General features: G+C 43.7%; 1 protein-coding gene and 1 long non-coding RNA gene across 2 annotated transcripts in view; one reads left to right on the top strand and one right to left on the bottom strand.

The window, feature by feature from the left end:
- The window catches only part of ATP1A1 (ATPase Na+/K+ transporting subunit alpha 1), a 35,399-nt gene that overhangs the window by 13,316 nt on the left and 8,356 nt on the right, over window positions 1-13,727 (bottom strand). Inside the window, exons 2-8 of the mRNA XM_044452482.1 lie at window positions 8,223-8,330; window positions 5,434-5,493; window positions 4,360-4,563; window positions 2,403-2,516; window positions 2,131-2,265; window positions 1,376-1,493; window positions 409-677 (exon numbers count right to left, since the gene is read on the bottom strand). Coding sequence (XP_044308417.1) covers window positions 409-677; window positions 1,376-1,493; window positions 2,131-2,265; window positions 2,403-2,516; window positions 4,360-4,563; window positions 5,434-5,493; window positions 8,223-8,330 — 1,008 coding nt within the window. The remainder of the gene's footprint in view (window positions 1-408; window positions 678-1,375; window positions 1,494-2,130; window positions 2,266-2,402; window positions 2,517-4,359; window positions 4,564-5,433; window positions 5,494-8,222; window positions 8,331-13,727) is intronic.
- LOC123034801 overlaps window positions 10,301-13,727 on the top strand; it is a 4,287-nt gene continuing 860 nt past the window's right edge. The window contains exon 1 of the long non-coding RNA XR_006416844.1: window positions 10,301-13,705. This is a non-coding gene — a long non-coding RNA (uncharacterized LOC123034801). The remainder of the gene's footprint in view (window positions 13,706-13,727) is intronic.

Here is a 13,727-nt window from a genome sequence, read left to right as displayed (position 1 = left end):
GGGTACAAAGCAGTGGGTGAGGAAGGGTTTTAAGACATAACGTGAGGTAAAAGGTTGAGATATAGTTGTGAGGGGAAAAATTGTGAAGCAAAGTTGTGAGAAATAAGCAAGTAGTGTGAGGTAAGTATTGAAAATATGCAGCTAGGAATGTCCGGAGACACTGAAAACAGTGGTCAAAAGCAAAGTGGGAAAATGGTGGGAGCCTCACCCCCTTCCCCTAGTATAAATAGGCAGGGCTCCACCAAAAATTCTAGGCTTGGCTAAAAGAATCTTCCCAAATGAAGGCTGTGCAGATGCAGCATCCATGTGTGATACAGAGAAACTATGAAGAAAAATGGCTTCTAAAAAGTGTGTGCTAGCAGTCACTGCAACTCCTCTTCAAACCCACAGAAATTTGCATTAACTTACTGTGACTGTAGCAAGCAGACCCTCAGGGACGTTGGCCACAATGATGCCAATAAGAAAGATAACAGCCTCCAGCCACGTGTACTCCAGGATCAGGGAAAGGATGAAGAAGGAGACGCCAAGGAACACAGCCACACCAGTAATTATGTGGATAAAATGCTCGATCTCTATAGAAATGGGTGTCTGTCCCCCTTCCAGTCCAGATGCCAATGAAGCAATACGGCCCATCACAGTACGGTCACCAGTATTAATGACTACACCACGTGCAGTACCTAGAAACAGTTGAAAGACTGTGGTTAAAAACAAACATTTATCTACAGAAGTAAAACTGTCTTTAGGATAATTTTGTATATACTTCAGTCTATGCAGGCAAGTCCTTTAGCTACCTCAGTCAAGCCAAAGATACTGCAACTCTTGTCAAAATGATAGCACACACATTTCCATCTCAAGTTCTTAAAAGGGAAGTATTCTGGTTCTGTGCCATATCTTCCTCTTCTGTCTTTTGAAGCTGCACTACATGCTGTATTAGAAATACCACTGCCCATTCTTCCAGCAAACAGCTGGCAGCTGTCTCTGCCCGTTTCCCTCCAACTGCCTGAACAAGTTGCCTTCTAGCACAAGAATACCACATCTGTGCCGTGAATTTGAATGGCAAGCTAATCACAACAATAATAATAATAATAAATGGTCAGGCTGCTGCCATTTTGGCAGAGCCATGGCTAGAATTAAGCTCCCCAATTCATCGAGCACCTCTGAATGAATGAAGTCACTGTTTAGAGGTTACCACATTTAAACACAAGGAACCTTATGCTGTTTCTGTCATCAAAGTGGGTACCCACCAGCTCTATGGTGCTGACTGAGAGGTGTCCTGTCAAGCAGTTGGCTTATTCATTTCTAGTGCTCATCCTTCTAGATCTGAACACTTCAGTGCTCTACTGACACATTTGATTAAATTAACATTGAGTTTTACCTTCAACACAGTTGGTAGAGAAGAAAGCGATATTTCTGGTCTCCAGTGGGTTTTCATTCGTGAAGTCTGGAGACCTCGTCTGAGGTTCTGATTCACCCGTGAGAGAAGAGTTATCCACCTACAGAAACAATTGTGTCAGAGGAAACATCTGGAAGAGCTTGCAAGCAAGCTGTTGCAAGCCTGGTGTCATGAGCTGGTCACTTCCCTCTTTCCTTCTGGTTATCAAATTCAAGACAATCCCTTGCGTGCAGTTCTTTTATTGAAACTTAACAGATTGCAGCATAGTATGAACGCTAAATAGCTTTCAACCAAAGTTGAGGGAGAAGCATCTTCCCATGCAAGGAACTGAATCCAAACTGGCAATTTCCCCCTTGTTCCTCCCTTTTAGCAAAGCTTCATTAAAGCCTCTCTAGGTGACACTTACTGCTTGAGGGCAAGACGGTGTGAATGGGGAAGACCTTCTAACTGTGCAGGTAATTTCCCGTTTCCTTCTTACTGGGTCAAGGATTGGGTCAGGCATCTGCTCCCGCTGCCACCCTAAAAACGCTTTCCGCCCCTTGCAAGGTAGGTTGATTCTCACATCCTGCCTGAGATGTTGCTAAGTGACCTTGAAACTTCCGAGTCCTCACCCTCCTTGTTCCTCCACCTCCTCCTCCGAATCAAACCAACCCATCTAAGGCAGGCCCGCTCTCTACATCTGGCTCCTTTGCAGAGACACTCTGGCTCCTTTGGTCTTGCTGCTGTCACACAGATACCTTACAGCCGTGGGCTGAAATGATCCTCAGGTCTGCTGGGATTCTGTCTCCTCCCTTCACTTCCACTAGGTCTCCAACAACCACCCCTTCAGCATTGATGCTCAACTTCTCCCCATTTCGGATCACCAGAGCTTGCTGCAAGAGAAAAGAGCAGGCTTTTAACATGAAACCTGAGAGCATCTGAGCCCCTGATCAAGTCCTTTACCTACTTGTGCAACATCAGCATCCTCCCCTATCCTCCCACAAAAGCTGGACATGCAGAACTTACATACCTGAGGCACCATGTTCTTGAAGGACTCCATGATTTTTGAACTCTTTGCTTCTTGGTAGTATGAGAAGCAACCGGTTATGATGACAACAGCAGCCAACACAACACCCAGATACAGCTGTAAGTAGATGTATTTACATACAATTTAAATAAGCCTTTTGAGTAACAATGACATCAAACTATAAGTCTAGTGTTGTAAAACTGGCTGTAAGCAGCGTTGGAATGGACACAATATGATCCGCATTACCACAGGATGAAGAGTTTGAGACAACTTGTTAAGGGATTGAAAATGAAGATCTTGATGGAGAAGCGGGCCTGTTCTGAAGGTCACATGCAACCAAAGTGCAGGAGAAGCCATGCTCTCTGCGGCCTGCCCAGACTACAGTCCATAGCACAGACTAAGACATGAGATGACTTACAGTATACGACACATGAAAACAATGAAACAATCCTGTTTTGCATGTAGGTTTGGGTCAGACATTATGAAAAACTACAATTAGTGAGAACAAAGAGGGGCAAATAATGGTTTTAGATACTTTTTGCAGCCACTAAGAGTATGAACAAACCATCATTCTGGGTTTAGACATAAGAAAGCCTGTTCAGTTTAAAAGTTGAAACAGTATCTCCCAAACCTATTCTCTGCCATGGGAAAGAGAAGAAGGGAGGGGAAAGCTTACATGCCTGAGGCTTAAGGAATCTCAGAGCTGGAAAGGACCATGGAGATCATCTAGTTCAAATTCCTGCTCCATGCAGGCTCTCACCTCAGGGTGCAGCTACAGCCCCCCTAAGAGATGGCCATCCAGCCTCCAATGACGGAAAGACCACCTGCAAAGGCCATGAGTTCCACTGCGGAACAGTTCTCACTACTAACAGAGTAATTTGAACATCTCAAACAATAAATAGCAAACCCAGTAACACCAGCCAACATTAATGACCAATTAATCCCATGCCATTAGATACTCAGGAGAAGAGGTCAGCCTTAATCTGGACAGAAGACCATGTTGACACCAGCTGGGCCAGAGTGGAGCAGCTGTTCTATAATTATGGAACCAGCATTTAGAAAGCCTGTTTTGCTTGTTGCCACCTTACAAGCCTCACTTGGTGGCAGCATCCAGAAGAAGGCCTCAGATGTTGATCATAATGTGCAGAATATAATAGAAAACCTTGTCAAATGCATAGCTGAAATAAAAGTATCATATGTCCACAGTATTCCCATGATTTACCAGTCAAATAACTCTATCAAAAAAGAAAATAAGTTTGGTGTGGTGTGATTCATTCCTAACAAATCCATGTTGACTCCTAATAATCAGTGCATTACTTTCTAGATGTTCACAGGTGGATTGCTTAAACATCCATTTGAGAATTTTGCTTGCTACAGATGTCAGGATGACTGGTTTGTAGTTTCCTGGACTCACGTTTTGTCCCTTCTTGAAAATGGAGACAGTATATGTGCATCCCAGTCTTCTGGCATCTCTCCTGTTCTGCAGAAGTTTTTAAAGACTGAAAGAATGCCTGCAGGCTCCTTTGGCACTTGGAGATGTAGAACTGAGCTCATTTAAAGCAGTTAAGTACTTTCTAACCATGTCCTTAGCTACTCTAGGCTGCAAATCCCTCCATGCATTCTACTTGATCCAGATTGAATGCAACTCCTCTTGCGGGAAAAGAATGAAGCTAAATAGGAATTCCATTTTCTCTGTTACCTGAGAACAATTTACTGTCTCATCTAAGCAGAGGATCTGCTATTTTGTGGATCATTTTCTTGCTCCTGACATAACCAAAAGACCTTGCTTTCGCATTCCTTGCCAGCCCCAGTCCATTCCAAGCCTTTGCTTACTAGTTTGTCCACACAGCAGGCAACCATGGCTAACTACACTGGACCATACAATTTAGACAAGTAAAAACTGCTCTTCAAGCTAGGTCTTTCCATTCTGCACCCAACCACTATGCATATATTTACTCACATTATCATTATTTGGCTCCTCTTCAGTTGCAGCTTGAATACCGTATGCCAGAAAACAAAGAATCGCTCCTATCCACAGCAACAGGGAGAAGCCTCCAAAGAGTTGCCTGCAGAATTTCACCCATTCTGGGGTCGTGGGAGGAGGGGTGAGAGTATTGGGGCCATCACGAGCCAGTATCTCTGCAGCCCGTGCAGGAGTCAGACCCTAAATGCAGAGATGGGAAAGGAGAACAGTAAGGCACAGCATTGTGCTTGGCAGAAACCTGAGTCTGGCTCACTCAGGAGAGACTGCCTTACACTATAGGGTAGTTGTGTTATAGATGCAACTCCAGTAATGTCAGTCTTTCCCCTTATCTGGTCTTTCCTAAAAGACATTTTAATTAATTTATTGTCTTATTAGTAATACAAATCAAGTTGTTGTCTGATTAAAATAAATTGAGTCTGCATACATTTGCAGATGACTAAAACAATTATTTCTGAAGACAAAAAAAGTATACTTTGATTTTTGGATGGTCTATGTCTGTGTTGCAGCAACAGACTAGAAACTGTGCAAGAGAAAGATTCTAAGGGTGTCTGCCACCAGCAGTTTTAATAACTGTTAATTGTTTTAACCTTAAAAAGTTGCTTAATTGCAGATGGTTTTTGGTCAATTAAAATACAGTTAAACCAATTAAAGGCTGCAATCATTTAATCAGGCTTACACTTTGTTATGTATGCTATAGGCCTCACCCTGTACAGCCCTCTAGCATAATCCAAATTGGTTCACACTCAGCCATGATTTTTAGCAGACTGACAAACTGGCATCTGACAGCAAGGTGCACTGCCCTTCCAGAAGTCAGAAGGAAATGGCAGCTTTTGAGTGGGACAATGCAGTGGGGGAAGAAACAAACAGCTTCCCCAGTATGAATAAGTATTAAGGATAAACAAATTTCTTATTCATCACAGCAACCATAGTTTCTATACTGTCCCAAGACTGTGGTAGTTGGATGGCATAGAAAAGTTTTAAATAAAACAAACCAACCAACCACAGGTCCTCCATCCTTGCAACATAGAACAGAAACGTGGTCAAGCTTACCCGGCTGAGATCCGTTCCGTATTTTCGATGAAGCTCATCAAGGCTGAGTTTGTGGTCATCCTGAAAAGTCAAAGAGACCAATGAGGCTTGATCTAGGCACCTGTGCATGTTATCAGCATGGGAAAGGTGCTCAGGGTTAGAGCCGGAACCCAGCAGTTTCCAGTTTGCCCTTTTGTCTGCGAGCCCAAGACCTCTTTGAAGCAACTATTTTTGTTCTTTTGCGCCTTTGCATATATATTGGTTGACAACTTCTTCTGCCCTACCAGCAGAAGAAATGTTGCAAGATGAAAATGCTACATGCAGGAGTATTTAAAAAAAACTAAAAATGGGTTTTTAAAAAATGTAGATTGGATTTTTAAATGCTTTTTGAGGGAAAAATATCTGAACATAGTTTCTATTTAAGATACATCGTAGACCAAAGGTTATTCATCATGAAATAAGGATTAGTTTTTAATTATGTAGCATGAGGCTGCACATTTCATTTCATTTATTACATTTGTAAGCCACATAGGGCTCTCTGTTTTAAGGGATTCGACAGATTCGGAGGAGAAACCTCGTCCTCTTCATTACCAAGATCTTTCCATGCTTGGCAACGTGAACAAGCCTGAAACTAGTTGAGAGAGGTGCATGGATGAATGAGCTTATTTTTGCTAATCCGCACTTGCAGAGATTCCACTCTAAAAATATTATGGTCATGGGCGTAGCTTTTAAAACTACTAGTCCAAACTGTGAAAGAAGGAAATTAATCCATCAGAGCAGGATGCAATTATTTCTCTATCTCTTGGGTGCGGAGTTGCAAATTGAAACAAACAGTTTAAAATTCTTTTATTGCACTGCTTGCATTAAAGCTATCTGAAATGCCTTGATTAAGCAAATGCTTAATATGTTTCACCAGATGAAACTACACCTAAAGATCAGTCAAAGTTCAAATGGGATTTCCTCCCAAAGCAGTGTGCACAGGATTACTTATCACTAGTTTGTTGTGTCTATTTGAGAACACCTGCAGACATGTATTCTAATTCTTTGAATAGTTCCTAAGTTCTGTCGTCTCTTGATTCCACCACTTGATGCTTCAGAGCTTGCTCAGGCGCACACCCAGCAACTGTTGCATTACTCAACCTAAGAGGTGGAGCTTGATCTCATTTCAGGCCCCTCACCTTGCATGCTTTCTCTTTACACTTTCAGTGCTTGGGAGCTACTACAGAGCATGAAGCAGCCTCTGGCATTCTGGACACCATTTTCAATTATTTTACTTTTCCTGTGCTGGAGAGGCGTGTAGAGCTGTGGCTTGTGAGGAGGAGGGGTCCATGAGCCATATATGCCCTTCAAACTTTCTGAAGCTGGCCACTCCTGCTCCAAAGGCTTGGCATAAAAGCAGGCCTTTGGAATGCCCCTTTGGGATACCATGAAGGTGAGGGTGCCTTTCTTGTTGCCCCTTACCACCCTTTGCCTTTGTGGGCCTATTCCTGGGGCTGCGGCCGAGGCCAAGTGGGGAGATTAGCATAGCTATGGGTAGTAGAGGCATTAGGAGGACTGGCTAGGGCTGGCCCTTTCCCCACCAATGGGTTTGATGGTTGCCATGTCAGCCAGCCCTTGGGTCTCCAGATGCTGCTTCCAAATGTCAGATCAGTGCAGAATAAAACCTCCTTCGTGCATGATTTAATAGGGGTTAAGGTGACTGATCTGGCATATATAACGGAGAACTTGGTGGGTGAACAGGGTAGGGTTAGTCTTTCCCAGCTCTGCCCACATGGGTCCTTGGTAGAGCATCAAAGTAGACTGGAGGGCCGGGAAAGGGGGCTTTCCATGGTCTATAGGAATTCTCGCTCTCACTCACTCTTCAGGCACCCTGGCCGATCACTAGTCTGGAGTGTTTGCACCTTGTATTGGGACAGCAGGACAGACTGGGGATTCTGCTGTTGTTCCACCCACCCTGCAACCCATCAGCCTCCCTACCTGAGATGACGGAGATGGTCTCAGACATGATGTTGGAAACCCAGAGGCTGTTGACCCCAGGACGTCAACATTCACACTGAGGGCACCCTATCTGGGGTGACCCAGGATTCACTGGTTGCCATGACAACCACAAGACTGCCCCCATGCATGTGGTAGGGCATACGCTCGACTTGGGTCTTCTTGGCCAGAACTGAGGATGGTGCTCAAAGTGTGAGGGACTTTGATTCAGTCCCTTTGTCATGGTCAGATCACCACCTGTTTAGACTTATGGCAACTTCCCCCCATGCAAAGGTGGGGGACCCATTAAGATGAAGGCTAATGGATTCGGATGGTTTCCAGAGGACTCTGGGTGGTTTTCTGGCCAACATGGTTGGAGCTCCTGTCACAGCTCTGGTTGCACTATGAAATATGGAAATGACCCACGTGGTTGACATAATCACTCCCAGGCGTCCTCTCTTGGATGAATCTAATGTACTACCTGCTCCATGTGGCCCCATTCACTTCATCCCATCTCAGCCACCTTCTCAAAGGGTTTTTTGGCAGTTGTCACGGAATGGGTCCAAAAAGGGACTGTGAAAGGGGGTGGCCTTAACATAACAATGCCCATTCTGGACATACTGCTGAGTGTTGGGGGGTATAGTTCAACACATCTGAAGATGGCCAAGCTGTGGAAGCAGTTGCAGATCTATAACATCCACTAGACTTGCAACTACATGTGCAAGAATAAAGAGAGTATGAACACAAATTTTACAAAAGAATTCTTGAAAGGACAACTCCACCCCAAATATAACTTCATGTGATGAACCTCTCCCCAGGACAAAGGTGGCTCTTACCAGTGAAACTTCTTTTTTCAGTTCGTCCATATCCCTATCTTTCTTCCCCTTTTGCTTCTTGGCTCCATGCTCAGATGTAGCTGCAGGCTCATACTTGTCACGTCCAGTCTATGAGAAAAAGAGAGATATGACAATAAGGAGATGTTTTGCACGGAATCTGACTGTTGTTCCCTTTCTTCATTGCCAAATTCCAAAGGGCAGCAATTCTGTAGAGTTTTGGACAGAGGACCTTCTCAACCCTGCCACCAAATACTGTTTAATTGAGTGGTTGAAACTGGAACCTTGAGATGCAAAGCATGTTCTTTAACTCTCCACTATGATTCTGCCCATCAAACAGATATAGCTGATACTCTGTATTCTCAAAAAGCAACAATTTTGTAGCACTTGAATCCCTTCACACCCTCAGGCTTATTGAACATGGTACAATTTGCTTTTGAGTAAACATGCACGCAATTTCACTGCAATGCAACAGAATCATAGGACCAAGCAAAATCTGCCATTCATGATGTGGGAGTATATTTATTTAGTTCACAGCATGAATAAGCAGTTTGTAGAAACACAGAAACAGAGCAAGTCAGAAGGAGCCTCCTGGGCCACCCTCGGCCCAGCTGGCTCCGCTCATGACATGCCTACCATGTGCATGGTCAGCCTATCCTTGAACACCCTCTCCGATGGAGCTTCAACCACTCCTGTGGAAGCCCATTCCATGCCCTCAGGGTCCTAACTGACAGGAAGTACTTCCTGGCATCCAAATTGAACCTTGGTTCCCTGAGCTTTGCTCCCTTGGAACGCATCATGCCCTCCTCTGTAGGGGAGAACAGGTCTCTACCCACCTTTGTGTGACACTCCCTCACATACTCATATGTCGCCAACAGATCCCCTCAGAGCCCCCTCTTCTGCAGGCTGAAAAGACCCAGTTCCCTCAGTCTTGCCTCATACGGCTTCCCCTGCAATCCAGTCACCATCCTTGTGGCCCTGTGCTGCACTGACTCTAATCTGGCTATATCCCTCCTGTAATGTGAAGCCCAGAACTGAACACAATACTCCAGTTGTGGGTGGACCAGTCATATAGAATGGTAGTAATACCTCTCTCAGTGTAGAAGCCACACTGCTGGCTATGCAACGAAGGATGGCATTCGCTCTCTTGACCACTGTGTCACACTGCTAACTCATGTTTAGCCTTCAGTCAACCAGTACCCCAAGATCCCTTTCACAAGTGCTGCTCTCCAGACACTTGCCCCTAACCTGTACCTATGACACCCATTTCTATGCCCCAAGTGCAAGACCTTGCACTTTTCCACATTCAACACCATCCTGTTATCCCCTGCCCACTTCCACAGTCTGTCAAGATCCATTTTGTAGTAAGACACAATAAAATCCTCATGAAACATAAAACCTTAGAATACATCAATAAAATAAAATATATTAAATGCAATATATTAATCAATAAAACCAAGGTCGAAAACCAAGATAAAAACCAGCTGAATTGCAAAGATGTAAAAATACGCTGACAGAGATTCCTAGGACTAAAATAAAAAGATCTTTGCATAGCACCAAAAAGACTGCATTGGCCCCAGGTGAGTCTCTCTGGGGAAACCATACCACAATCTGGGTCCCACCACTGAAACACCCCTCTCACTTTCTATCGTTCAAGGGAGAAGCACCTTGGAAGGGCCTTAGAAAAGTATTTTGGGAGTTAGTATTAGGATCAGAATTATTTGGGGTTAGGATTATTCTATGGTTAGTGATCCATCCTCCTCCCACTTGCTCAGTCCACTGCATATGGAGAGCCAGCCAGCCTGGTCCCAGGAAAGGAGCACTCCCATTCTGCATGGCAGAGTGGGTGGGAAAGTGGAACCCAGAAACCTTCTGCTCATGCACATCCCCATCTGCTATGGGCATTCTGAGAGCTCCAGCACTTATTTACCCACCTGCCTGTCTGTAAGTAGCCATGAAGACCTGCACTACAGGGGGGCAGAATCCCTAAAGGAGTCCTTCCATAAGACAACACCACCACTCTCCTCCACAACCAAGCTGCATGCCTGGCAGAGCTCAGCATCCTCAAGAGAATCCACAGACAGTAGCTGGACCAGCGGAGCCAAGAGAAGCAGCCGTTCTTGACACTGAAGTAATGGCTGAAAGTGAGCAGGGCCGGGCTGCAGGCTCTCCCCATGTGCTGATGTAGGCTGCAGCTTGGTATGTGGGGTACCACTCAACCAACTGAAAGAGGTGGGCAAAATTTTGCACTAAGAAGGCCCTGTTGATTGACAGAGCCGTGCAGAGATCAAAGGATGCTCAAATGTCATCTGGGAGTTGGAGGATCTGTCAGAGACTCCTGAAGAAACCAGGTCATAGAGCAGGAAGAGTGCTTGGAATCATGACTCGGAAGGAGGTTGCTCCCTGTGGACGAAGGTACATCGTAGGGTGGTGAAGTTCTCCTGCTCCTGGGTACAATTTAGTGGCCACTGACATGGGTGACTGACTGGGCAGCCAAACAGTAACAAGCACACAGTAGGTTGGCCAGTGAGCACTCAAGCAGGGAAGCATACAGCTATTCACATACTAAAAAACTAAACCTAACCACACCCACTCAACCCAATCCAATTTAAGGAGGATGCTGAGTAACTCTATCTTGTGCAGACACTGTTTCAGGAAGGGGACAAGCCCACTCAAATCTTTAGTTAAGAAGCTGCTGGACTGCCCTCATGTTGTCACATTACAATCCGCAAAACCCATTCTTTAGAAACTACTGGGGACTGAGCAGACACACTGTGGCTCAGTTCTGGGATTTTAGCTATGATTTGGCACGATAACCCAAGGTTTAGGATCAGCCAGCAAAGCAAGAAACCAGGGCTTAATGTAGGCTTGTACTAACTATGGCACTGTGCTATCTGATATAATTATAGCCATCTCTATCTTCACCCTGGATATGGGAGGAGACTCCCAAGTTAGGTTCTGTGAAACAGAAAAATAAAAGCAGAGAAGCGGTCCCAGGAAAATTTGTTGAAGCTGAAACATAGTTTAGTTTCTGAGCTATGGTAAACAATGTAATGCTACACATCAGTTAAGCTGATAGGCACAAAAGCACTCAACTTTGTTGAATATTTTATACTGAAAGGAAATCTACGAATATGTGTACTTGCTTCGTCATTCACTGTGCTTACATCCAACAAACCTGTTGATTTTTTTGTAAAATATTTGTATTATTTTCATCAAAAAGTAGAATACTTTTAACACAAATATTACACATAATATAAAATTCACAAAGTCAGTAATTGTTCTCTTCTACAAGCAGTTAATTAGTACTTAATTGAAACTTATATCATTCTAATTTGTAATTCTTAATGTTGACTTATTTTCCATTCATTTTAAATTGATTTAAATAACAACTAAGCATTTGTATTAAAGTTATAACTTGCCCATGATATATTTACAAGCTCTATTAAGTCAATTGTATATAATAGGCTTTCCATTTATCATTAAATTCTTCAGCCAATCTTCTGTTTATGTAACTAGTTAGTTTTTGCCATTGCTGCATATGCACCTAGTTTATTTTTCCAAACTTCTTTTGTTGGGTAGTCTTCTGCTTTCCATTATGATCCTATCATAGCTGCTGTTATATATGTAAATACTCTACCATATTCCTTGGCAGTTTCTGGTACAATACTCAGTAGAATATTCAAACTACTAAGGTTTATGAAATGGGGTTATATTTATGCATATATATTCAAAATGGTGGTTTCTAGGAATACTTCATACAGGTCTTATCACAAGCTTAGCACAACCCATCCATTTCATGTTGTTACATCACGGAGCAATCCTTTTAAGCCTGTTTCAGAATGTTTCAAACTTTATGAAATGGACTGCAGGGGAAGGAAAACCCTGAATCATTCCATTGTCCTTTTGAACTCCTTTCCCCGCCTTCGGCATTTATTCTACCCTAAGGACCTCTTTTCTGCCACTGATAGAAGAGTGAGCAGATACTCTTGCACGCATTCTTCTGCCTGAAGGGTGTGGGTTAAAAAGATTTTAGTAAGAGTGCCACGCCAACCCTCACAGCCTGGCAACATTTCTAGGTGCTGCCTGAGGGACAAGAACTTAGGAGTTCCTTCCTTCCAGGATTCTCACTTGAATTCAAAATGGGACTTCTGTAAGAAGCAGCCGATCAGATTCCGGGAGTGGAGGGGAGGGACTCTCAGTCTCTGCTTATGATCTCGCAGTAGCTAATCACTTACTAGAGCTCCTGGTTGTGAGGCTAGAAGCAGTTTACCCTTTCATGGATTTTGGTATGGTACAGTGAGTGCTTAAAATAAGACAAGCAAATCCTCACCTCCAAAGATTACAGCCCATCAGGACAGACTGCCCTACAGTTCCCTGGCTCCTCTTCTTGCCCCTGTTTGCACCAAGTTGAAGTGTCTTATTTACCAGAAGCAAGTGGTTTTGTAAGTTCCTATCCTTGGAGAGTCATTGTTTCCATGTCTCTGACCAATTTTGAGTTTTAGAAAGCAACAAGGAAGCAGGTTAATATTGCCCAACATCTATACTAAAAACAGGAAGTACGTCTCAGGCAGCAGCTGATATTTGGAGTCCGTTTGCAGCAGATGCTGCCGGGGATGTGTAAGCAGAGCACTGAAGTAAGCAGAGCACACTTCAAATATCGTTGGGGGGGGGGGGGAGGAATCGTAATTTTCCAGGTACATGTAGTAGGAGGGAGAGCACTGCAATGCACAAATGCACAAGCCACATTTTGAGTGTGTGGGTGGGCGGGGGGAGAAGGCTAAAGCAGGGTGTTTTTTTGTTCTCTGCCCTCTCTGTGATTCACAAGTTGCACTTCCCTTTGAGCTGGAAAAGGAAGAGGTAATGAAAACCATCTTTTGACAAACCCTTGTCCGGGGTTGATGTAAGAGTTCTAGCATTTCAGTTGGATTAAAACCAAGAGGAGAAAGCGGGGCATTTCTGACAATTGTGCTAGATTTTTGTTTTCTCCCCTGACATGAGTTCTCTTTTTAAAAGCAGGGGAATGGAAATACTACATTCAGTTCAGTTTCACCTTCTGTACAGATGAGAAGCACGCAGGACAAAATCTCCATTTCTTTTATGAGAAACAGCCTTGCACCGCCATTAGCACACAGGAAAAAGTATGAGGAAAATAAATATTTGATCCTTTATGTTACAACGCCAGGTGCTATGCGGAAAACAACTAAAAAGCAATACTGGGATTTTTTTTGTAATTCTGGTCATAGGCAATCACCCTCTTCCTTCCTCTATTTTCTGCTAGTTGTATGAACTCCAAAGTTTTAACATACTCAAAAATAACCCAGATATTCTGCAGTTAATGTGCCTAATGTTTATTGTTATTAGCTTGGCCTAGAACTCGACCCTTCTGCTATGCTGATAAATTTTCTGCCTTAGATTCATGCTGGTGGGAGAATTTCTTTGGTTCATCATTGAAGCAGCATAGAAAAACCCAAAGGCAAGCAAAGGTTCAAAGAGTTTGTTCCCCCC

Source organism: Varanus komodoensis, unplaced genomic scaffold (assembly GCF_004798865.1).
Source record: "Varanus komodoensis strain SLA01 unplaced genomic scaffold, ASM479886v1 scaffold72, whole genome shotgun sequence".
Lineage (NCBI taxonomy): Eukaryota > Metazoa > Chordata > Lepidosauria > Squamata > Varanidae > Varanus > Varanus komodoensis.
The sequence above is the reverse complement of the archived record's forward strand: the minus strand, read 5'-3'. Positions and strand labels throughout refer to the sequence as shown.